The sequence below is a fragment of the Athene cunicularia genome (genome assembly GCF_003259725.1).
Source record: "Athene cunicularia isolate RWA chromosome 6 unlocalized genomic scaffold, athCun1 chr6_part2, whole genome shotgun sequence".
Lineage (NCBI taxonomy): Eukaryota > Metazoa > Chordata > Aves > Strigiformes > Strigidae > Athene > Athene cunicularia.
Window position 1 is genome coordinate 7,869,284 of NW_020799106.1, and position 24,949 is coordinate 7,894,232.

General features: G+C 40.3%; 1 protein-coding gene across 5 annotated transcripts in view; it reads right to left on the bottom strand.

The window, feature by feature from the left end:
- The window catches only part of MICU1 (mitochondrial calcium uptake 1), a 109,450-nt gene that overhangs the window by 48,679 nt on the left and 35,822 nt on the right, over positions 1 to 24,949 (bottom strand). The window contains exons 5-8 of one of the 5 annotated variants that reach the window (XM_026851938.1): positions 17,204 to 17,247; positions 10,515 to 10,526; positions 3,681 to 3,686; positions 2,593 to 2,707 (exon numbers count right to left, since the gene is read on the bottom strand). In XM_026851938.1, the coding sequence (XP_026707739.1) occupies positions 2,593 to 2,707; positions 3,681 to 3,686; positions 10,515 to 10,526; positions 17,204 to 17,247 (177 nt within the window). Of the gene's footprint in view, positions 1 to 2,592; positions 2,708 to 3,680; positions 3,687 to 3,965; positions 4,032 to 10,514; positions 10,527 to 17,203; positions 17,248 to 24,949 lie in introns of all 5 variants that reach the window. The other 4 variants (XM_026851940.1, XM_026851937.1, XM_026851939.1 and 1 more) reach the window with 4 other exon arrangements.

Consider the following 24,949-nt stretch of genomic DNA (forward strand, 5'->3'; position numbering starts at 1 on the left):
GGCCATGCTTTTGGTAGAGCCAGGGAGATTGGCAGGAGCAGTCTTAGCAGACTTGTTGTGTGTAACTCTCCTGAAGAGCATGATAATACAATGCCCTTTCAGGTTTCTTGGTTTTAGAGGTTATCATTGATCAGTTTTGAGTTCAATAAACCAGACCAGACTATGACTGATCCCTCCACATCACTTCTGACAACAGCAGAGTAGCACCTCTCCCTCCTGCATCCCAGCCCCAGCCCCATTCCCACACTCCCTTTCTGATTGTCCTGCTTTAATGTTCAACACACCACCTTCCCTTCTCAATATTTAGTGGCTTTTAGCTATCTGGCAATCTACAGTCCTTTTGTCCACATACATGCTTAATGTTTGGGTTATTTAAACAACACAGTGAGAAAACCAATATTGAACTGTGAAGCTGAAGATGTACTTTCCTCATTCTACTTTATTTATTTCCCAGGAAAAGAAAATAATCAGGAACTACTGGATTCCTGCAAGGTAATATTCACTAGTAGGAGAGTAAAACAGAGTGGCATAGCAGTCAATTTTCTATGTAGCCACAAGGCAAGCTTTGTTTGGGAATTTTATTTTTATAAAAGCAAATGCTTTAAAAATAAAAACAAAACTCTTCCTCTGGGGAATCACTGTTTGAAGGTAGCTCCAGAGACATTTCTTCATCTTCAATGTCCACTCAGCAAACTCCCAAAATACCTACAAGTCAGCCTAAAAGTCCCAAAACACTTTTTCACCCCCCTTTCTCTTTTCTTCCCTCCCCCCTCTTTTTTGAAAGCTCCCACCTTGCCCACCCCTCAAAACATTCCTCAAAGCACAAAACACCAAACTCTGTCTCCTCTTGTTAGTCTGATTCCCCAGTAACTGCAAACACAGTTTACTAGCCTGAGAACAAGAAAAAACCTCATTGTTCCCTCACTAACCCTCCAAATTAAGGCTGGCTGCTACTCTAACACAAGGTGGTCCCTTTTATTTTCACAACAAAGGAATCAAACCAAAGCAAGAACAATTTCTCTTCTTGTTGCCCATGTAAGTACATGAAATTAATTCTGTGCCCTGTGTACTTGATTAGGGGGTTGTTCACCACCAGCACAGCCATAAAGCTAATGGCATGAGCGTCTTCTAAACCACATTCAGTAATGTGATACTATAGGTTTGCGAGTTCACTGTCATCTGTGGAGACTCCAATTAAAAGCCCTCCATACACAAGTGAAAATACCTTAGGTAATTTCAGCACAGGCTAGACTCATGAAAGAAAGGAACAGCAAAAGTCTTAAGAGTCAATTCTGAGACTCAGTCAAACAAAAAAGGGTATTAAAATCATAAAACAAATTCCCTGGATTGAACTAGCTTTATCTCTCAGAGTTTGTTTCCACAACATTGAAGGTCACAAACAGATCTTCCCCCACCACGTCCATTTGACAACAAACAAGACCTTGAACCTTGCTTCCCCCTGTAATTGATCCTCCAAAATGCATGTGCAGTAACAGAAAAGCTGCCTCGCTTATTTATCTGTATTATAGCATGCGAGAACATGGGGAAAAAAAATAAAGCACCTGTAATGCTTTTACAGAACATCAGTGAATTACCCAGCTGGCTCCCTGAAGCACAAAGCAGGTAGCAGTGGGGGACTACAGTAAACCAGGAATGTTCAGCCTTTTAATTCCTATAATGGGTCATGATGGAGGAGGTACCTACAGGATTAGATGGCCACGTTATGCCTTTTTTTTTTTTTTTTTTTTTTTTTTTTTTTAATGTCTGAAAATAAAATGTCTCAGTTCATTTGGACAGTGGTATATTCCCCATTATTCCACATTTTCTAATGGGGCTGAAAAATAACTGGAATCTCTGTTGACTTCTCTTTTGTGATACGGCACCTTCCAAGGGGCTAAAGAAGCTCTGCAAAGAAGGTTTTGAGCTTGCTTTCCCCATGAAGAAAGGCTAGAAGTGCTGTTTGACATTACCAAAGGCTTCAGTTTCACTGCTTCTTGCCAACAATGTCAATTTTCAAGTGCCAGCACTTCAAGTACAGAAGACTTCACTGGAACAGATTAGCAGATCACAAAAATATCACAAATATAAGTCAAGCACAGCAGGGTGAAAAGACAGAAGGTATCTAATGATACTTGTTGAAATGTAAACAGCTTAACTTCTCTCCTCATTGGATTACATCATGCACAAGCCTGATCTTACCCAAGGGAAAATACAGCTGGAGAAAAGTTTGAAGAGTCTTCTAACCAGTGAAGATCTGGAAAGCAGTATTCATCCAACCACACAAATATCATATGAACACAACTCAAGAACACATCTCCGTTTACAGTTTTGAACAGCAGGTTAAATGACTCATTTTAAAAAAATTTGCCACATTTTAAAATGAGAAAGAAATCATCGATCTGCTTATCTTTCTGAACCACTTGAAGCTAAGACTAAACCAGACAAAGCAATAGCAATTATTCACTCAGCTCAAGTTTCAAGCAATCAAGAATTCCTTTTAGGGAAATCTATGTAGACAACAATAGCAAACTTGTTAACCTTCAAAACTTAAAAAGCAGTAACTGCAGAGAAAAAAAAACCCACTGTACTTACTGGAAAGGACTGTAGTGAGGAAGATGTAGTCGGAAAAAGAAATGAGTCCACATTCTCCAAGGGCATAAAATATGCTGTCCTCATCGGCAAATTTCTCTCGCTCCTGGGATAATTTCTATTTATTCATCCAGCCCACATCCCAAAAAGAGAATATAAAGCAATAGATTAAATAGAGAAATGGAAGGCTTTATGTGTATCCTTACCACCAACAAGCCACTCCACGTACACACACCCCTACTATCTCATTCATATTCAGCAGACCTTTTCCAGCCTTCAAATCTGTCAGAAATGCTTTGCAAAGATCAGTGCTTCCCCATCTCAAATAGGGGATAAGGAATCACACAATATGGTTTGTTTTAGTTTTATTTCTCTGTATTTTAGCTAGGCTATGTCCATTTTGCTTAAAATTGACTGATTCTTTGAAAGATTAGTATTACAAAAGTCAGGTTTTTTAATACAGGATTCAAAAAGAAAATTATTATATTTCACTAATAGTGTTTTAGTTATACTCTGTTGTAGCAGTAGCCAAGAACCATTTCACATGGATATAAAGTATGATCTACGTTACCAAAAAACATGTAGTTATAAGCAGCATACAATTCAGGAGTGTGTTTAACAACCTCACTAAGAGACCCAGGACTGATACCAATCCCAATCTCTCTCTTACTCCTTTTTTTTGTTTGTTTTACACCTTGTTTTAACAGAAAATACCGCAAATACAAAAAAAAAATAATGTGTTTTGTCAGATAATCGCTCTTACTGAACTAAAAATCCAAGTGCCTTTGATCTACTGAAGCTTCAAAGACTGAAAAGGATCCATAAAAACTGTTAGGAGGTGCACACTGAAATCCACACTGGTGATCTGTTTTAAGAACACAGCAGAACACACACACACACACACACACAGAGGAAAATGAAATTCATACAAAAGAAAAGTAGGCGTGGATGAGGTTATTCCACAGAAACCAAGTCATGCAAGCACAGAAGCATGGTGAAAGCAAGGCTGAATTTAGGAACGGTTTTAGGAAAAACCACCAACAAACACCACCACACGAGGGTCCAGCTACACAACTGTCCCCCACCGTTACCTCTGTCTAGCGGAGATCCCATCATATACAAGATAAAGGAAAGAAAACTTGTTAACCGACAGTAAAATAGGCAGGCAAAACATAACATCAAGCTGAACAGTTAGACTTGTGAAGAGCAAGAAAGTTTTGAAGCAACTGAGCTGTTGCTTTGACCGGGCACGGCTAAGAAGCCTAAGTAGACACCCCAGCAAGAGTTAGGACATAGCCTCTCCAGGTCAGACCCACTGTCTGCAGCTGATGTCTCTCATCCACCTCAGGTTTTGGTTTTTTTGAGAGAGAACTCACCATTGTATGTGACTGCAGAGTGGGGATGAGCTCAGCTAATAATTTAGATGAAAATTTAACCCGTATCTGGCTTGGAAACCACAAGAAGAGAGACAAAAATAACCATATAGATCACTAAAAAATACAGATTCCAGGGGAAAAAAAGTTCAGCTCTATTGATCAAATAAAACTCTTCTCAGTAGTTCTGCCTTTACCATCTGTAGAGCATCAGGAATTTAATAAGAGGCAAATCACTAACAGTAGACAACATGCTAATGGCATTCACTACATGCAAGATAGCTGCTACTTATGCTTACAGGAAACCAGGTTTAAGCATCATTTACTGAACAAAATGTTTTTGCTTCCTTTCCCATCGAGACTTATCTGAAGCAAAATTACGCTGATGCTTATGTTAAGGACAGACAAACAAGGTCTGGTTTTACTTTAAACTGAAGGGAAGATTTGAGGAGAAAACAGTTTTCTGTGATTGCTGTCAGCGGCGCTACCAGCAGCATCTCACCTGCTTGTGTGATTTATTGCCTCTTCCTCCGACTGCCTGGCTTTAGCAGCGTTTATCATAAACTAGCTATTAGCATCCTACTTCACCTGCTTGAAGGACCCCATGAAAAAGTTCCAGAGTTCAGTTTGGTTTTTTTTTATGGGTTGCTTTTCTGCACTTAAAATTCATAGTCAGCAAACAGCTCAAAATATTCCTCATAAACAGAAAACCACATCCACAGACTAACAATAAAAAAAAATATTAAGCTAGTTGCTCTCTGAATTACAAAGGTGTAGACAGATGGGAGGGAGAAGCATTTATTCATTTGCATCTTATTTTGAGCAAACAAAGTAAACATTTTTATTTATTTTAAACAAGCATCTACTTGTCAGAAACCTTGGGAAGGGCAGCATACACAGTGACTATGGTGCTCAGCCTGCCTGCAGCTAATAGGAAAGGGAATTTCTCCCACTGATCTTAACAGGAGAAAATAACAACTGACCTGTACAATATGATTTTCAGTTTCACAACACTAGGAGGACAGATTTTTTTTTTAAAATTTGCAACTCCCCCATATATTTTCTTTTGGCTCACTGAGAAGCTGCACGTGTGATTGCTTTCCAAAGTACGTGGGAAGCTCGTCCCACTACAGGTAAGGCTGAAAACCTCTTTCTCAGGAGTTGTTCCCCACCATAAAACACTATATTCTACAGAATTATAAATCCCAGAAAAAAAAAAATTAAAAAAATCAGAAAACCAAATCAATCTACCCAAAGCACATAATGGACCATTGTGATCCCTCAGCGTTCAAGGTGGAGAAATCCAGTCAGTCCTCATGAGCACCTAAAACCACTGTCTGTAGACGTCAAGCTTCTTTTCCACATTCTAATTTCCTTCCAGAATATTCTACCATTTCTTCTAGCCAGAAAGGTAATGTATGGCATCAGAAAATGTAGGAAAAAAATTCTTTTCCAAGCCTCCATCCTCTTTTAGAAACATGTCATCTTCACAGATCAGTTATTCACACAATCTCAGGACAACTTCCACATTTCACACCCTTTTGTACCTGAACACTAGCTAATTCTCAAAGCACACAGCTAAACCAGTCAAATGTCTTCCATTTAAGATTTTTTTTCTATGTTAAATCCATTCCCAAAACCAGAATAATTAGGGAAGATCATTCAGCACACCCAAAAAACATTCAAAACTGATCATTCACAAGGGAGCAAGCCACAGGAAACAGTTTACAATTCTGATGTATTTTTAAATCAAGCAGTAGATTTGTATTAAACAAGCACACAAACGAGCAAACATCCAAATTAACATGGAAAAAGAAAAAGAAATCCAAATATACACAGCACAAGCATGGCTGTGTAACTTCAGTGAAAAGCCACCAGTCAGTCTCAGTGGAATAAAAGGTTTTACAGGCAATTCAGGCAGATTATTTTACAATACCAGGCACTGACAACAGATTTAAAAAAAAAAAAAAAAAAAAGTAATTGCATTTCAAACTACAAAGCTTGGTTTGACCTTCCTGACTCAGGCTTGCCCAAGCCCAACAAACAGCACCAGAACATGGGCTGAACGTATCAATAACAGCGACCAACCTCCCCCAAACCTGTGTGCTGTAGAAAATGCCATATGCAGGCAACTCCCCAAACCTGTGTTCTGAGCTGGCTGCAAGCAAGCAAAACACCCAAAGACATAGCACAAGCTTCACATGTTCTACCCCAAAACTGATCTACTGCTGGAGCCTCCCCTGAGCCAAGGACAGCTCCCATGTAACAAAGGGGTTTTGTGGGGAAAAAAACCCAACCCACTGGTTCCTTCCATTCCTTGCCAAATACTACTTTTACTTTGGATTTAAAAATTGTTTTCCCACAGCTGAGTAAAGAGTGAAACATGTTAATACCTTAATTATGCAAATCTGGGGAAAAAAAAAAAAAAAGCTGTATTCTTGCAAATTAAGGGATACCTTCTCTGCAAAGGCAGAGGCAGACACAAGGTGAGGTGCTGGTGTTTGCACACCAACACACATTTAGAAAAGCCTTGTCAGCTAAATCCTTGCGGCTCCACTTCATTTTGCATTTCAGAAACTACTTAATGAGCAGCATTTAATTTGCCACTTTGGAAAGAACACATTCTTATTAAGTCACTTAAAGTTGACAGTTTGTGTTTCAATCTAGAGGAGAAAACACACTTTCAGCCCATTTATTCACAGAACTTATATCTCAACATCACCTTTGCACTGATATGAACCAAAGCTTCATGGGTTATTAGCTCTACGTGACCCCTTGACGGTGCCTTATGCCTTCCAAAATGACAACAAAATAAATATCAAAGTGCATGCAAGATAATGAGTATTATCCAGAACCAGAAAGTAATTTTGTAAATTAGTAAGGAATTTTAGATGAAGCATAACCATCTTCTATTTACAAATATCATTACTCAGTTTGTTCCTTTTTAAAAGAAATACTTTAAGGTTATCAATACTGTGTAAGCAAATACAAAACCGTGAATGTTTCAGTGAAGTCACCTTGCTGCAAAGCAATTCTCTTTCAGTCCCAACTGACCACCTTCGGTTACACCAACCATTTAAAAGACATCTATGAACATATTTCTTTTATGGTTAGCTCAGGGCATATAGGAAAAAAAGTTTAAATGCTGTATGTTTAGTGATAAAAAGAAATACTCTCCTTTCCATGGCAGGCGTTTCCAAAAAATCTGTGTTACGAGTTGGCCTAATATGGACAATTTGTTTCCTTTTTGTCTGATTTTTTTTCTGGCTTTATGTCCCTCCATGTTATTGCAATTTTTGTCTCTTTACAAATGAAATCTCTCTAACAAAAGAACCCCACGTTATGTGCACAAGCACTAATATTAAGCAGTGTGCATAGACACAATGCACTGTTAATCCTGCTTGCACATGGCTCAATACCTTGGGCTTAAATCATTAGACAGCAGCCCTATAAATAGAAAAGTATTAGGAATCCTTCTAACAATGGGAAAAGGTTTTTTAAAAATAAAATTTATTGGACAATCCATTTAATTAAGGTCTTTTAAACACTCTTTAGCACCTACCACATGTATAGTTGGACATCTTTAAAAATATTAGCTAGCATCTGCCATCTGGTTAGCACTATGCAACTTTTCACTGTGCAGCAGCGCAGCTCCTGTTTGCCTGGTCCAGCGGAGCCTGCAGGACAGCATCGTGCTGGCACAGTCCCTACAGCTCCTTCCCGAGCAGGGTTGTTGAAAATCTGGGGAAATATATACCAAGACACTCACTAACTAATGCATTGGCAGCAGATGCTCTGTATTGGTCTATAACACAAGACAGATAAAGGAAAACCCTTAAGAAATGCCAGTGAAAACCGCAGGCAATGCAGCCTGCTATGGTAATTAAAAATATTAATGCTTTGAACTATGTCTGCATCAAAATGCTGAACTGGAGGCTCTGGAATGAAGATGTTAAATTTTTTGCTCATTTTTTAGAAGATATAAACTTTAAAGAACCAAAGCCATGTAAATAGAAATTTCATGACAACTCATGTTGGCACCTCACTACCTACATTAAAGACAACTGAAATAAAGAAATAAAAAGGCTTTCAGAACCAGATTTTAAAGTCAAGCCTTTCAGCCCAGATGTTCAAAAGCCCTTTAGGGAAAAAGAGGTAGGGGATGTCCCTCTACACTATGAAACAAGGACAAAAAAGGACTTGGGGCAGAACTAAGGGATTTGGAGTTTTTAAAGCTAGCTTTATAATGTGGATGCAAAATATGTTATTTTAGACACATCAGCTGGGATTTTTTTATATATCACTAAAGAAGAAAAAAGTGTTTAAGGTTGTGATGGAAACAGCACAAGGACTTTCTGAGACTCATAAACCTCTTCTTGCAGTGGAAGAGTCCACAGTACCATTCCTAGTGGCTCTAGATAATTTATTATGAAGTCTACATACTAACACAGGCAAGCGCAAAGAGATTCTGCACAGCAAATTGTGGTGACTGTCAGCATAGGAAAATATTTAACATTTACTCTTGGCAGATAAATACTGCACTTTAAGACATTCCAAGATTATATTTTAATAAAGAGGGGGTTTTAATCTCTGGTTTGGGGTTATCTGTATATATACTCGGAGAACAAAAATACAGAGCTGGTCATGGATGAAGTTGTTCTCTGAATGTGAATTTGGACTTACACAGAGAATCAAACATTAGGCAGCAATCATTACTACAGGTGGTCTCCTGAGACTGGAAAGAGAAATCCACATTCCCTCCTTCCAGCAAGGCTGTAAATATTCATCACCTTTAAAACAAACGGCACCTGAAACGCAAGGCCAGCATTCTGTATGACCAAGAAAAAAAAAAAGACACAGACTTTCCCGACCCTTCGCAGGCAGCAGACCCACTCATGCAAGGGAGAAACCCCTGCTGAAAAAGCAAATAGGAAGTGCTCGGAAAAGGGACAGTGTACACTTCTGCTCCCCTCTGCTGTGCTCAGTCCTCTGTAAGGTAATGAAATCACAATCTGTAGGACCATAGAGGCATTTGTCATGGAAATTTGATGGGGGAGGATTGAAATGAGGTCCTTGATGACCCAAATCATACTACTAAAATGAGTTGACTTCTGACACCTTTGAATTTAAATGGCTGTTTAGGTTTCCAGATGGAAATCGGGATAGTGCTTTCCCTCACCTCAGCCCACATTACCAAGATGAACTCATTATGTTGATAATGCACACTGCTCATTTTCTCAGATAAAAACTCAGTGTGAAAGTACACGAGGAAAATAATAATTCTGTATGGAAAACAAGTATTAAGCATTGGCTCAGATGATGAGGTTGGGGTCATATACTCAGTACTAATCACGCATTGAATGAGAAAGGTGCTTGGGGAAAAACCACACGTAATCATGTAATTAGAGATTGTCATTATGATCATAAAATTCAGTTCCTTAAACCATTAAATAGTTTAAGGAACTGAATTAAGACACAAGTAAAAATCTTGCCATGATCTTCGACTCTCTCACTCCTATCTTCTTCACCTGCTTCTCCCACCCAGACCTTCCTTTCCTTCTGTAGTCAGGGAGGTCAAGCACCTCCTAAAGCATTCCATCCCATCCTGCTCAATCCATCCTCCTCCCCTCTCCCCTCCTCCCTACTAACTCCATGTTACCCAAGGACAGAGTCTGCAGAGCTCAGTTTCCTATCCCTTAAGTATTAAGCATTAATCTAATGCCAGCAAAACTATCAAAGAAATTAAAGCCAAAACCGATCCCATAAACCACTATTTGATTAAAAGCCTGCATACACCCACTAAGGGCACTTTGTCACCAAGTTGCTTATTTTTTTGCAAACTTCCCCTATGGATTTCATTAAGGTCACAAGCTACAGGGCAAACTGGAAATGTTTAGAGTACATTTCTCTCTTTACTTACTAATGCCAAATGAGCTTTCCTCTGTCTTCTAGTTCCTTTTCCTAGAAACCATCTTACGAACTACAGAATCTAAATAGCTTCTTCCTAAGATGTTCTTTAATATAGTTTGCCCTACACAGTCCCGTAACTTGAAAAACTCTAGGAAGTTTGCAAAAATAAATTTTTCACCAAACTTACACACATTCAAATACATGATGTTTCCCCACAGCGTTTGGCCAGAAACAGGCCTGTCCTTTCCCACAGAATAAAACTAACTTTGTGGCCTTAAGCTGAAAACACCATTTTCTAACAGTCAACTCTATCACAGTCTCATCAAGCTGCAAAATAAGTCAGATGCCACAGAAGACACGGTGAAAATAGAAGGACAGGGAGATACACATTTGAGCTTTGCTCAAAGATGTTCCCATGAATAAAGCCATTTAGTAAGGGTTACCCTGAGGACTGTACTCTTAAGCCCAATTCAAGTATTCTGAAATAAATCCTGTAGGCTGAAGATCAAGGAGAGGATTCAGGATAACTTATTAAAGGAGCAGGGAAAAGGCATGAGCATACACTGTTCCTTTCACATGAAAAGTGCATATTATGAGGTCTGAAGCACGAACTAATCAAAGCACATGCTGCCTGCTTTGTACCTGCCAGAAATCCTGGTGGAAGGGGAGAGGGTTAGAAAAGGGAAGAAAATGAGGGAATGCTTGGTTACACCAAAAAACCCAAACCATAATTAGAATAAAGACACAAGTATCATAGATATTAGTAGCTGGAAGAAACACCTGCTGGGTTCCTAGAAACCAGAATAAAAGATGACATACAGCAACCACAGAATTTTAGTAGTATCTGCCAAATGAGCCCTGTGGAGACAAGCATAGAGTTAACAGTACAAAAAGATAACAGCAAGCAGAGCTCTGTCAAAACTGAAATACACCACAAACTTTTAGCAGAGGGGGTAGGAAAAGATGAAGTGCGTTCTGTACATGGACATAAAGCCAGTTGTCCATAGGGATGTTTGTGCACCATGCATTTACCTGTGTTAGAAGCAAGTATTTTCCTTGATGAAATTTATTTTTATAAAAACCAAGCCAAGAGCAGAATTTGCAGTTAGCATCCGCACAGGTCCCAGCGAACAGGGAAGAGCAGTGACTAACAAAAAAGTAACTGAAAACTGGTAACTACAGCAGATGGGAGGGCCAAGTTTGGCTGAGAGGAGAATGCTAGCTAGCAAAGAAACCCACAAACACGAACAGTGGTGTCAGCAAATAAAGTCAAGGAGAAAACCTTGTCAGCTTAGCTCAGATTTGCTGATTATCTGCAATAAACTGCATCTCTGCTTGCTTCCACAAAGGGTCGCAGGCAAGAATTATCTCCCATCAGTTTGCTGTGATGTTTTTGGGGATGGCAAAGAAGCTTTCATATAGACAAACATAAGGTTATCATCTATGTAAGAAGATGCCTGCTGGTTACTATGTAAATACTACCTGCACTGACATCAGAAGGTGAAGGAATTTCAAAGCAGACAATCTGAAACTGGACGGTGACTTTTTACACAGATTATGGACCAGGATCACTGAATGCTTCACTCCAAGCAAGCCATAACCCAGACTCAACAGCTCAAACTGCTGACCCCAGGAACTCATCAAATACAACAGGCACTGGCAAGACCTCATAGAGTTGGATGCAGAGGACTCCTCACCTGTTCATTGCATCTAAGCTAGAGAAAGAACTAAGTATCCTTCTCTGTTAACGGGCTCAGTAAATCAACTGCATAGACAGTTGATAACTGGTATTTATCTCATTTGATAACTGCTATTTACTACATTACAATAGCTTGCTTTTGATAAGGTATCATTTAGAGCTGCATCCTTTTGCATGAAAGTTTCAGAGGCACTTAAACATCACAGGAGCTCAGGGCTCTGGTTCACTGTTTGGCTCCTGAACGACAGCAGGATTTCAAGCTTGTCGCATTTGCTGCAAGTTCAGGTCTACAGCAGCTTCTGCACCACAGCTACTCTGGTGGAAGTCTCACACTCCAGCCTTAGCTCATATACAAAGCAAAGGACCCCAAAAATTCAGGTTAATATAATTAAAGGTTCCTTGCTACCCCTCTATCAAAACTGGCAGCAAGATCCTTCAAACCACTGTAAAAGGATGGCCCATCTACCTCCAGTCCTTTCCACTGGGATCTTTCCTGAGGACATTTTTTCAGGCTCATCTGCTCTCGAGATGCTCTTTAAATCATCTGGAAATAAATATTCCTCCTGAGCTGACTCCCTCTTCTTTAACAGACACATACCTCTAGTTACAGGGCTTGGGCAGGTAAGTGTCTTTTAAGCCTATCATTACACTGGCTCATGATACAAGCTTGCATTATACAGTAGAAGTGAATTTCAGATGTTTTACTGGCCCTTACAGAAACTGAAGTGTTTTCCTTTTCCTTCATTTTGCTATTGCTCTGGCATTACTCGACAGCATCCCCAAACATCTAGAGATGTAAATATAAATGCTGTCAGGAAATACTTAATTCATAAATTTAATTAGAGGACACTGAATGTCTCTATAATGACTTGCTGCAGCAGTGGTAGCAGGAGGGTAAGCTGTTGCTGGTAGCTCAAAGGCTTTTGTTCATATTAAGCAGTAGCAAGAAATTTTTCCGCATAGGAGAACAAAAAGAGCAAGTCAAGTGTATTCTGTATTAAACTAATAACCCATGTAGAGTGTTGTTATTTTTTTTTTTTTCCTAAATAGGCTAGAGGTCTTTTAAAAGCTCTACATTTACCCTTGGTGTAAGCACTCAACTGCACAAAGACAGACCGATGCTGTGCACCCATCACATGGATGATCTGCGGGTGCTCACAGCTTTCCGCCAGGCTGCACTGCTGAAAGCTCAGCTGCGGGACGCCTGGGAGCTCCCCAGCGCTGGCACACCGGGACAGGGACTGCACCAAAGGACCCAGGTGACAGGGCGTGATTTTGCTCTGAACAGGGTGGATATGCAGCTCAGGCTTTAGAGACACCACTTAGAGCATCGCTTCTTTTCTTTTTGAGAGATTAAGCTTGTCAATCATTAAAGCACAAGCCAAAAAGAACACCATCAAGTAAACAGAGAGGGCACGAAAAAAAAATTAACAAAATCTGTATTACAACTTATGTAACACTGAGAAGCTTATGTCACATTACATGTGCTAAGATATATACTTCTATTTAGAGCTTATTCATCACTATGATCTTGCTAAGCAAGATGTAAGCAGTGAGTGACGAAAGGGTGTAATGCCTCGGTTTGAAAATCAGACACGTAAAGAACATCTTGACATCACTCTCCAAACTGGCCTTTCTTAAGGCCCTAATAAACATTATGCAGCAGGGGAGAAGCACATCTTAAATTAAATAGGACTCCATTCCTCCTAACAAGAGGCATGCTTTTCAGGATGGTAGGACAAGAGAAGGGACGACATGGGATATTTCTCTTCCAGGGAGGTTAAAAAAATCATTTGCTTTCCCACTGCCAAAATGCAAGAGGAAGAAAGAGACACAGTGGAAATGGAGCAGATGAATAGTAGTTCAGTTGTTTTAGACTGGACAATAGGAAGTATTTCTTTGCAGAAGGGGCTGTTGGGCGTTGGAATGGGCTGCCCAGGGCAGGGGGGAGTCCCCATCCCTGGAGGGGTTGAAGAGTCGGGCTGAGCCAGCGCTGAGGGATCTGGGGGAGTTGGAAACGGTCAGGGTGAGGTTCATGGTTGGACTGGAGGAGCTTCAAGGGCTTTCTGACCCAGGTGATTCTGTGATTGTGTTCTGGATACCTTCATGCCACAGCACCCTGAGCTACACATTAGCTTATGTCTGTTCTCACAATAGACTTGCTTTTTCAGGCTCAATATGAATACTTTGAAATATCTGCAGACTGATAATTTTTTTTTTCTACTCCGAATGAATAGTAATCAATGCCTCTTTTCCTCTACTTTTCAGAGCTTGCTTCCCTGGGGGAGAAACCACCAGACTTAGAGAGAAATGGAGGCAGGAACAGAGTTGCGTCCCTACACACTCAGCGCAGCAGCAGATTAAAGAAAAGTATGAGTTCATGTTAGCAAACATTAACTGACCAAAGGTTTTCATTGGATGAATCTCTCCGAGGTTTTTGGTCTCACCATGGGTGAAGAAAAAGCATTTAGGCTCAAATTACAGGAGCACTGCTCCCATTAATAAGGCAGCAACATTAACCTCCCTCTCCATCAAGTCTATAAATTATCACTAGGAAGAAAAAGAGTGAGGAAGAGGAAAATAAAGCGGGTATTGTCTTCTCACTATAGCATTCAATCACATGCACAGCAAGATGCTTCAGAAACTTGACACAATTACAATATAAAGGCACATCACAAAATCCTTTGGCAAGACCAGTCCTGATCACCTCACAACAGCCAGTTAGTTGTTTGATGGTAGTTTTATGTAAATAAAATTTGTTCTGTGAAAACAGCAGCTCATACATCTGCTTTCTAATGCTGTAGCATTTACATCTCAAACATACATGCTCAAAATTCACACCGATACCTTAAAACACAAACACTGTTCTGTAACATGTAATTAAAACACAACTGACTGCACAGCTGGTTCCATTCTTTGAACTGAATCTTTCTAAGTTATTACTTGCATGCAATCCTGGGTACCCATCTTTGCTTGAAACTAAAATTCTCTGTTCTAGTCTTCAGCCAGGATCTAGCCTGTAGACTGTGAGTACTTTTCAGTACCACAGCTTGCTTGTGTCTGACTGCTCACAAACTCCTTCCACCTTAAAAATGAAGGGAAAATTTCCAGTGAAGAGGCCTATTACTCTCTGAGCACACGCCTGTACAAGTCCCATTACCTCTAGGTGACAGTCATAAGGATGCTTACGGGAACGACGGACCTCTTACCCGTCTGTTTGAGCTCATCAGCTCTGCCAGCACACGAAGCCAAAGCCCCAGAAAGTCATCTCCAGGTACAGGATGTTTTGATAACCCAAGAGGAATATGTAGTTGAGAACAGGCAAGGAGAAAGAGATGCAAAATGGTTTTATCCCTCAGGTGCTACTAATGCAAATGAAACTGAAATGAGTAAGGTCAGCTCTTGCAGCACCTCAGCTGGTGCTTAACTAAGTAAAGACAGTGTTGTTTTTTAAACTGAAACCCAAAGCAAGCAATAAAATGAGAACAAGATGCTACCAGACAGATCAATCTACTGCCAGCTTCTTTCACTACCAAGGGACAGCCAAGGCCAACTCATTTTAAACTCTCCACGAATTATCCTCTTATCTGGACATTACCAGTACCATAATAGCCACAGACAGATTTAGCCAGTCCCAAAATGTCTTTAAGCAGACAGCCAAGCAAACAAGAACCTGTATTTCTTCATTTTCAAGAGAACAAACTGCTTCTAGGGTGTTATTAGACTGTGGAAAAAATAGGTCCCAAGGCAAGATAACAATAAAGAAAAGTCCACTGCAGTACCCTAACTCTGTTGCCTCACTTTTCAGACTACCAAACCACAGCAGGTAGACATCCAATTGCAGCACCTACATCTGTCATTTCTATAAAAAGCAACTTCACTCTGCTACAGGTCAGAGCAAACAGTGGTTAGCACATAAGGCAAAGGCTATCTGTTCTCCACCCTTCACCCAGCATAGATGTTCACCACACTGAATGGCAAGATCCCAAGAGCAAGGATGACAAAGCACAGTAGAGCACAGCACCTCAAACACTGACCACGGGTTTTCAACACCCAGTTACTGTCTGTCACATCCAAGCATGTTGCAATTTAAGCCCTCAGTGCTGAGGGGCAGAGGAACCGAAAGTTGAGTTCAACAAAGGAATTGCCTTTGGATCTTTTATCCAGTGTGATAGGAACTGACTACAGAGTGCTCAGGAATAGAGGAACAATTAGCAAAAATAGTGTGGGATTCAGCATCTCTTCCCTACAAACAAATCTTGTTTATGTAAAGCCTAAGGGATGAGTGTGATAGCTTGACAAGCTAAAATGATGAAAGTGAGTGGATGCATAATAGACTGTCATAAACCAGAGGGAGAAACATTTGATATTTTGCAAAGAATATATGTACATTTTTGTTTGGGGCTTTTTTTTTTTTTTAATCATGAAGAGCAGACATTGGGTTTGTGGCAGGGCTAGAAGAAAACAGGTGTTCACAACTTGCTTCTTAGTTCTATGCATCAAAATTAACTGCCAAAATACTAGCTTCCAATTGTCTGTTTTCAAGCAAAATCTTGCTCTGCTGCCTGGGTAACCAGAACACTTGTACACCACTGATGACAGGGACCTTGGGTATTTGATCACCTTCTGCCTTTACCTTTCCCTACCAACACAAAACAAGACAGGGAATTGCATGTGTTCACCCCACACTGTATTTATATAAAGCTTTAAATGCATTTTTTCCCCAGTGTTGAGGCTTTCTGGAAACCCCTGATACTACGTGTCAGGTTCATCACTCAGCTATGAAGGCATCAGATTATGACTTCCCTTTAGAAAAACAGAAGTTTTATTTTCAGATGATGCAGATGAATTAAGAATATCACTAAAAGCTGGGGTACCAATATGTGGCCATGGTGATATGATGGAAAATTAATCTGTAGTTATCTGCACCAAGAAGTTGATATGAGCAGCCAGTCCTAGGGCCAGAGCTGCCTTTACTGTACTCCTCCATCCCAGTGGGATTTACAGTGGTTAACCGGGTCTCTAATTTCCATAACAACAGGTAGGATGCTACACAGCTCCACTTGCACAAGTAGACAAAATTAGATCAGAGCATGCTCAATGTTTTATCAACATGTATTATGACAGCACAAACATCCAGAACAGTCACTGTAGGAAATACCTAGGGTTCAAAAGGGGAACAGAGGAAGGCTGTTTGATAGGGGAGGAAATACATGCTCGGGATGCAGATAAAAGCACAGGTGTCTCTTTCTTTAGGAATCTGGAGATGAGTCTGGAAAGAAAAGGTCAAGTGAGTTTCCCCTGAAATGGTGTAACTCACTAAATGGTGTGGGGCTCTCATACAGTCATAAAGCAGCAGCAAGGCAACGTGATTACAACTTATAATTCCCTGACCTACCAGTATATATGAACAGGTAATATTTTGTCTGAAAACATTATAGGACCCCTTTAAAAAAAATAAATCTTTAAATCATTATGGAAAAAGCACTGCAATGCTCCTAAACAACAAAAGCTCTGAAGAGAATGTTTCAAGTTCTTCATTTAACTTACATCCACATGTACGTAATAACTAAGGGACTCTACATTAAAAAAAGCCATTGAATAACATACACTTAATAATCTAATTGCTCACCTTCCCATCATAGCGCTTCACTATAAACTGGTCCAGACCCAGATCTGAAAAAGAAAAAAAAAAGTTCTTAATAGTATAAAATTAAGTATTTCCAGAGTTTTCTGTCTGAGTGAGGATTAGAAAGTAAAATGCACTGTCTGAATAGTATCAGTAGAAAGTATAAGGACAGAATGAAATTTTTGGGGGCTTCATGAATTTTGTAACTTGTATTTTGATCATGAAAGAAGACAAACTGATGGCATTGGAGAAGCAACCCTCCTTCTAACAGGGACAGTAGGAGCACAGCTCCCAGCACCTCTCAAAAGCCTGAAATACCCACCCCAAAGCAGAAGACTTCAGTGCTATTACCAGGCAAACATTTCGCCTGTGATGCCCCATGCAGATGCACGCTCATAAAACTCTTTAGTGTTTTTAAAAACACCTTTTAAATGGCTCACAAATGGGAACACAGAGAATTGTTCCCATAATTATTTGGGATATTCACAAATAAATCCAAAATTTTAGGATAAAATTGTTCAGAAATAGATTTTAAAGGAAATAAGTTGTAGCTATATTTGTAAGAAGGCAACAGCTTTAGCTAGAAAGGCATTTTGGAGAAAGGTATGGAGAGTGGTTATTATACTAGTAAACTGAATCTCTCATACCATCACAAAATGTTTTTTCTATATTGAAGAGGTGAAAAAAAAAAAATCCCAGCATTTGCAGAGTTAAGGCGCAGAGCTCTCAATCTAATCTGCAATGCCCAGCAGGCTATATGTACACTGATGAATGCACATATAAGCAAGATGACAAAAATATTCAGGAAGATTAATTATCTGAGCTTTGCAATCCAAAGTCAGGAAGATGCACCCTGAGAGGAGATTAAGCAGAGCTCAAACCAAGCGCTTCCCAGAATTTGGGAGAGCACGGACCAATTTTCAGTTCTCTGAAGAATAAAACCCCTCCGCAGATCTACATCCCTTGCATTTACTGCCCCTGTTTATGATAACTATCACATCCTCATTTCAATTTAAATTAGAAAAGAAGATGGAAAAAAACCCCAAACAACAAAATAAAATCTCTCCCAAGCCTGCTGTGTCACCTGCTTGTGAAGGAGGATAATAAAACCCTTCCCGTCTGCTGGAAAGGTTCATAATGGTTATGGTGCAGAAAATGGAGTTATTAATTGCTCCAGGGTGACCTTTCTGAACCAAAGCACCTAAAACTCCTCTGTTACCAATTTCAAAGGTCAAGGCAATTGTCAGAGGGTTTTCTGGATCCGTGCATGTTCAAGCCAGAAAGCACTTTTTCAATATTTTGTACACCTGATAACAGAGTGCAAATTGCCTACTCAGACATATTTTCAGACTTTAATAATCTTCTGAATTTTGTCCTCCTCACAGTTGTGGGTATAAATGCATTACAATAAGTATTGTCACATTTAGAGGCAGGATTCATTTGATACATGTGCTTATTTTACCAGAAACACGTTATTTGGTCAGAGCTCACCCCTGACCATCCATCTGGATGCTGACCACTAAGCTGAGCTTAGCTTATGTCCACATGTCACAATAAAGTCATTTCTCAATCACACCTCCTGTTCCTATGCCAGGAAATAGTGCTGTAAGGCATATCCCTGACAGCACGACATTACACACGTACTCACAGAAAGCTAAAAAAGGACACAGGTTAAAAATAGCAAGTGAAAGTATGTCTTAATGGCACACACCCTGCCCCCCGCAACTGGACACTACTACTGGGAAAGCAAACAGGTTTCAAAGGAGACCCAAAATGAACGGATGCTCATGTAGACAAACAGCAAGAAAAGATGAACTAACAACTGTTTATATATATATACATATATAAATAAAATATATATTTCTAAATATGGGTAATACTTACATAATAAATAATAAATAATAACATATATACAAGTTTGTAGATACATGTAGAGAAGTTATTAAAAACAGCAAATGACACCTAAAAAGGCAGAATACCAGTACCTGTACAAAAGGAAGAGTTATTACAAACTAGTATTCTGCACAGATGTCACATGAGGTGGGCAAAAAGCAAGGGGATGAGAGTATGATCGGGGGGAATCTAAAAAAGCACCACTATAATTAACAGCTATAAAATACAGTAATGATGGAATCAGTGAAAGAAAAACACACTGGTGAAATGAGGACTTCTGAATACAGGGTAGTTTGTCTCTAGACCAGGGTTTGATCCAGCCTCATTCACCTAAGCACAGAGACATTTGTTTCCCTGTGTTTGCTCAACTGCTATGGCATGTAGCAAAAAGAGAGGGAAAACCAAAGCATCTGGATAACCTGAAACGATTCCTGCAAGGCACTGAGTGATGGACCTTGACTTTCACACAGCTTTTCTGTAAGTGCATCCAAACCCCTCATGCCAGGTGTAGGAGCTGCCAGGTCTGTCCTCAAGTCAAGAGCTCCAAGTGTTCCATTATTTGCTGAGGAAAGTGCTTACACCACCACAGCAGTTTGAGAATGTAGATACCATTACCTGTATCATGACAGCCTCCTTTTGACACAATCACATCCGACGAGAAGCAAATATATAACCTCGGTTTATGCATGTCTCACAGAGCAGGGACAGAGATTTATATGAAAATGCAGCACAAAAATTCGTCACTTCTGGTGCTGTCTTTTCCATGTCACTGCCTCAGCACGCTCTGGAAGACAGCATTACCTATTGCAAGCACAAGCATATTGGTTCACATCAGTGTGTTACGCTCACCCTTTCTCCCAACCATGCACAATATCCCTCTGCTCTGCTGCATTAACTAAGCTGCACACTTCAGTCCCTCTATAAAAGTGCCCTTACCATTGCTCCCAACAGAACAAGCAAATTCAAAAGCTGAAAAAGGGTGTTTAAATGTTCAAGGCATATATCTTTACTCAATATGTTTTCCTTTTTCCAATACAGATTATTTTCTTTTTTATCAAGTTAGCGATGTGTTTTTCCACAAGTCTTTAATCTTAAAAGTTGACAAAAGAAAACCAAGAAAAAAAGAGGGACTGTTGCCTGATGCCTGTGTTCTTCTTTCTTTACATTACACCAAAAAAACCTCAAAAGGTTTTTCCTCCAAGACTTTACAATAGGAATTCAGCATCCGCGTAGGCTGGAGAGCTAACGGAAACACCGCACAAACGAGAACAATCACATCTGAACAAGGAAAGGAAAGAATGTTAGTTATTACAGCTCTGTTATTCAAAAGGTGGTGTGCTAAGTGAAAGCTACCACAGGATTGCCTGTGATACATTCATAAAACAAATATCCTCTGGCTGGGCTATTGCTGACGAGCTGCAGGAACACAAGCTAATAGGCACGTTTAACAGTAAAAAAGAGCTTTTCCACCTTTCACTGAAAAGTAGGGACTGGAATATCATTCTCCCAGAAATGGATTAAAGGATTTCCTTCAAGACAGACAGCAAGGAAATCCAGAAGTCGTTTCAGGCGGATACCTGGCTGCTTCACGAAGCCTCCCTGGGACTGAAGGCAGCACAAATGCACACCATGGCTACTCCAGACTGCACGGTGACCACCCAGAGCAGCTGGGCTTTGGTGCTTGTTTCTACTCAAATCAACCCAGAGATTTCGCCATGACCCACCCCAGAATACACCTTTTATTTACATGAAACACTGTATAACACCCCACCTTTCACTATACACCCAGATTACTGAAGCCCCTTTTGCTCCCCCAACCAAAGGTTCTGCACCAGCTGCTCACTTTCAGCGGTGCCAGTGGTGACCTGCAACAACTTCCAAATTTTCTCACCATCACCAGCTTGCTTGCAATCTTTAAGTGCCACTAGTACTCCTACAAACTCTGATACCACCTAAAATAGTATCATAATATAAAGTACACAACATGAAGTACTATCAGCAGAACCAAAAGAGACAGCAGCACTGCCGTGGAGAACCTAAGCAAGTAACATCACTAGAAATGTTATTTCATATTGGACTGACACCACTTAGCCACCAATTCTAAGAATATCAGCCTTCACTCTTACTCATGCGATGGTATTTTCACAGCACTCTAAAAATAAAAATGTTTCAAAATAAATCAAAATAACTTACTCTCACTGCCTGCCACAATGGGGAAGAGTGTGTTCAACAGGAGAATCCTATTCTCTGCGTTTACTTCTTTCTTTTTGGGCTGGGGAGGATATTTTAATGGAGAAGGAATTATTTATGTAAAGGAAAAAAACCCACAGAATAACCTGCTGTTACTCTTGTTCAGCTCTAATCAAATCTAAAGACAAATGCTTATTATATTTCTACTGATTAATGAAAACATACATTCCACAGATTCACTCAAAGCTAACTACCACAACTTGATAAATATCTAAACAATTACTAAGCAATTCATGTTATCCTGTAAAAAATAAAAAAGAGCCATGTGCAGCAGATTACAGATTGCAGTTTTAAAAAAGTATTTAACAAACAAGCTTCCAAAAGAAAGATTATATTATGCCAAGAACACAGTTGAGATGAATTAGAAGCCATCATGATTTCCTCTGGGATGCCAGCAGTTTTCCACTGATGGAAAAACCTTTTCAACTCCTTCCAGTCTTTATACCCCTGTCAGATTTTTCACATTATTTGGATAACATTTAATCATCATATTCTTTCCCTTCCCCATTGCTTGCTATATAACATGGACTCTTATTCTTGCAACTAAATGAGCAAAATGGCTAATTACCAAGACTGAAGAGCCTGGCAAGCATGCATGCAACATGCTACATTATGGGAAGACAAAATGCTGGACCAAGTTTTCCCCTCCAGAGCTGTAGATTCTGATTTTTGTATGAGTATCTCTCCCTGAATTTAAAATGTAATCTGCAAGCAAACAATGAGCTGCCTGAGATTTCTCAGGGGGCAACACTCTCAGGGTTGTGTTAAAAGTCTAAAACTGTTTTGTTCAAGGAACGACTTGGCTCTCATCTATCTCCCCTTTCTCCAACAGGCAAGTCAGTCTTGCTACGAGATGTACATACATAACACAACTGATCAGCCAAAGCAACCTGTTATCTGTACTGGAAGCCCTAATTACTTGTTTCTTCAGATGAGTATCACGAAAGCATACACATAAATGCACCTCTTGCTCCTCCGTGCCTAGCTTCCTGGGGGCTCCTATCTGGCATTACAGGCTCAAAGCTGATTCCTGCCTAGAAATAATGTATATTCACAGAAAACAGTCTTCAACCTCCTGGTTCAGGAGATAACCACTGAATTACCCCTCCCTCTCACACCCACTCTCTGAAGACCTCCCCAGCACATGCATTTGGGGTAGAACACAGAAGTAAGTCTCCATCAACAAACCAGAAGGCAAGTTCATCATCTCTAGTTTCATTTTCGGTCTTAAATATCCCACTTTGAGCAACTTTAGGGATCTGAACAAGCCTAAGGAGTCCTCCCCCACCCCACCAGACAAGGTGAGCCCTTGTCACATCTCATGACTGCTGGTTCTACAGAAGATCACATTCCCATTTTACAAATTTAACTCAAAATAACAAATAATCACTCAAGCACTGCAACAATCCAGAAGCTAGCCCGTGTTCAGCTGCTCACAAAGTCCACTCATGAAAAACAAACCATTTAAAAACCAAGAACTAAGCTATAGGGCCTGATCTCTTCTCCTCTGAAACCATCCTGCACACAGAGGCTGCTGGGGCACAGCTGCTGCTTCTGGCTGAGCTCTGACAGCATGTTCGTTGTTTCATGCAGTCTAAAAAAAACCTCAAACAAACCAAACCTTCCAGGAGTTCAGATTTGAGCTGCTGCAGAGAATGGTGGACCTTGAAAGGCATCTTTCATGTGGGTGAAGTCTGGGTTAACCAGAGAGGTTAATAATGGAGTGTGCAATGGAAGAGCAAGACTGGTTTGGGTATAATCTGTCTTCGTTACAGTGTGCTGCGGTAAGACATGAATCCCTTTGTAGTTCTTTTAATCCTTACTGCAAAGACAAAAAAACCCAAAACAAACTGGTACTGGCAGAGTATGTCACAGCTCCTTCTTAGTCCAGGGTGCCCCAAAACACTCACTTGCCTTAGAGAAATGATCAATGGAGAATGAAAACAAAGTAAGTTCTGGAAAATGAGGGAAATCAGAGACTAAGGAAAGACAGAAGGTCTAGGCAGGCCACCACCAAGCAGGTCCAACAGCTAGGCAGGACTACAGAGTCTGTGGCAGCAATGACCGGCAAGTATCAGGCACGGTTATGGCTCCTGTCAGGTGTCATGGCTTTATACGCCTGTTTCTGCAAAATCCCATGCTGTATTCAAAAAGGTGCAACATCTGAAATGGGGTTCTTGCAAACTCTAACCCTTCCTACTGGAGACTGAGATGGAGTATTTTCAGCTGGTTTTGGGCTGGGGTATGAAACAAGCGCCAGCTACGAAGTAACCAACCCTGCTCATCCAGCCTTGGAGCCGAGCAACCTCGCAGCTACCAGAGGAGGTGGGAGGGAAAAAAACAACAGAGGACTGCAGGGAGCAGATAACACTGCCCATACTCCTGTTGGCACTTGGACTTTCCAGATAAAAATATAAAGATTTTTTTTTTTTTTAACGCAGCTTTCAAGTTTAATGCCATTCTTTAGCTTATTCTGACAGACACTTCCAGGCTCAGCAGGAGTGTGTCACACCTTAAGCACATTTTGCCTACTTAGGAAAACTACAGCACAAAGTTTTACTGAACTATTAGGAGAAAGCAATCTACAGCAGCTAATGAATTGGCACTCATTTTCCCCAAGCTAGCAAAATGCAGTCTAGAATTAAGTTGACACTTTATTGACAATAAATCAAGCTTTCCCCTACGTAGTCCATAAAAATGAATCAGGCATAAGATAGCTTGCAGTAGATTAGCAGTTTAAAAATAAATACAACAGGGACTCAGATACCTCATTACTCCCTATCACTTACATTCCACACCATTTTCTCACCATAAAATAGCAGACACATGAACAGGAAGTTACTCAATGAAATTATGACCAGCAGCCTGAGCATACAGATCATGCCCTGCTCTCATCATGTCTCGGACTACTTATGCAGGACCATAATTAATTCACAGGACCAGAAGGCGGTTGCTTCACCGCACAAACCTATCAGCAAATACCACTCATGGAAAACCTTGGTGTCAGTGGGACTGCAGAAAGCAATCTGTAACTCAGTTCAAGCATTCTCCTACCTAGTTAGTACAATTAGAGGAGGATACGTCACTCCCTGAAGGAAATTTCCAAGGAGTGCTCCAGGCTACAGCACTACCCAAAGGAGTGCTCTGGGGTGAAGGGAGGATGCCCCAGCCCCAGCGAGGGCACACCCGAGTCATGACTAAGAGAGAAAGCAGCCCTGGCACTTCCCTACTAATCTATAATCTAGATTATCCCATGAGTCAAAAGTACTGAACAGATGTAAAGTACAGAAATAGACCAGCCAGCAGGTAGCAGTCTTTGTCTTATTGTAACTTCGTGTTTTAGAATCAGACCAACTGTATCTTATTTTTTACTACTAGGTTTTAAAACATTTGGGAACAAGGTTATGGCTGGTTTGACTTTACAATAACATTATGTGTTTCACCCTTCTACTGTTCATTATATATTAAAAAACCATTTACCATGATTGCCACAATGTGCAGTGCTCATAGGGAACGCCCATCCTAGCAGCAGCTTCATCTAAAAGCAAGTCCAGGACTGTAACAGTCCTCAAGACAGATTTTCAAACCAGCCAGATAGAACATGCC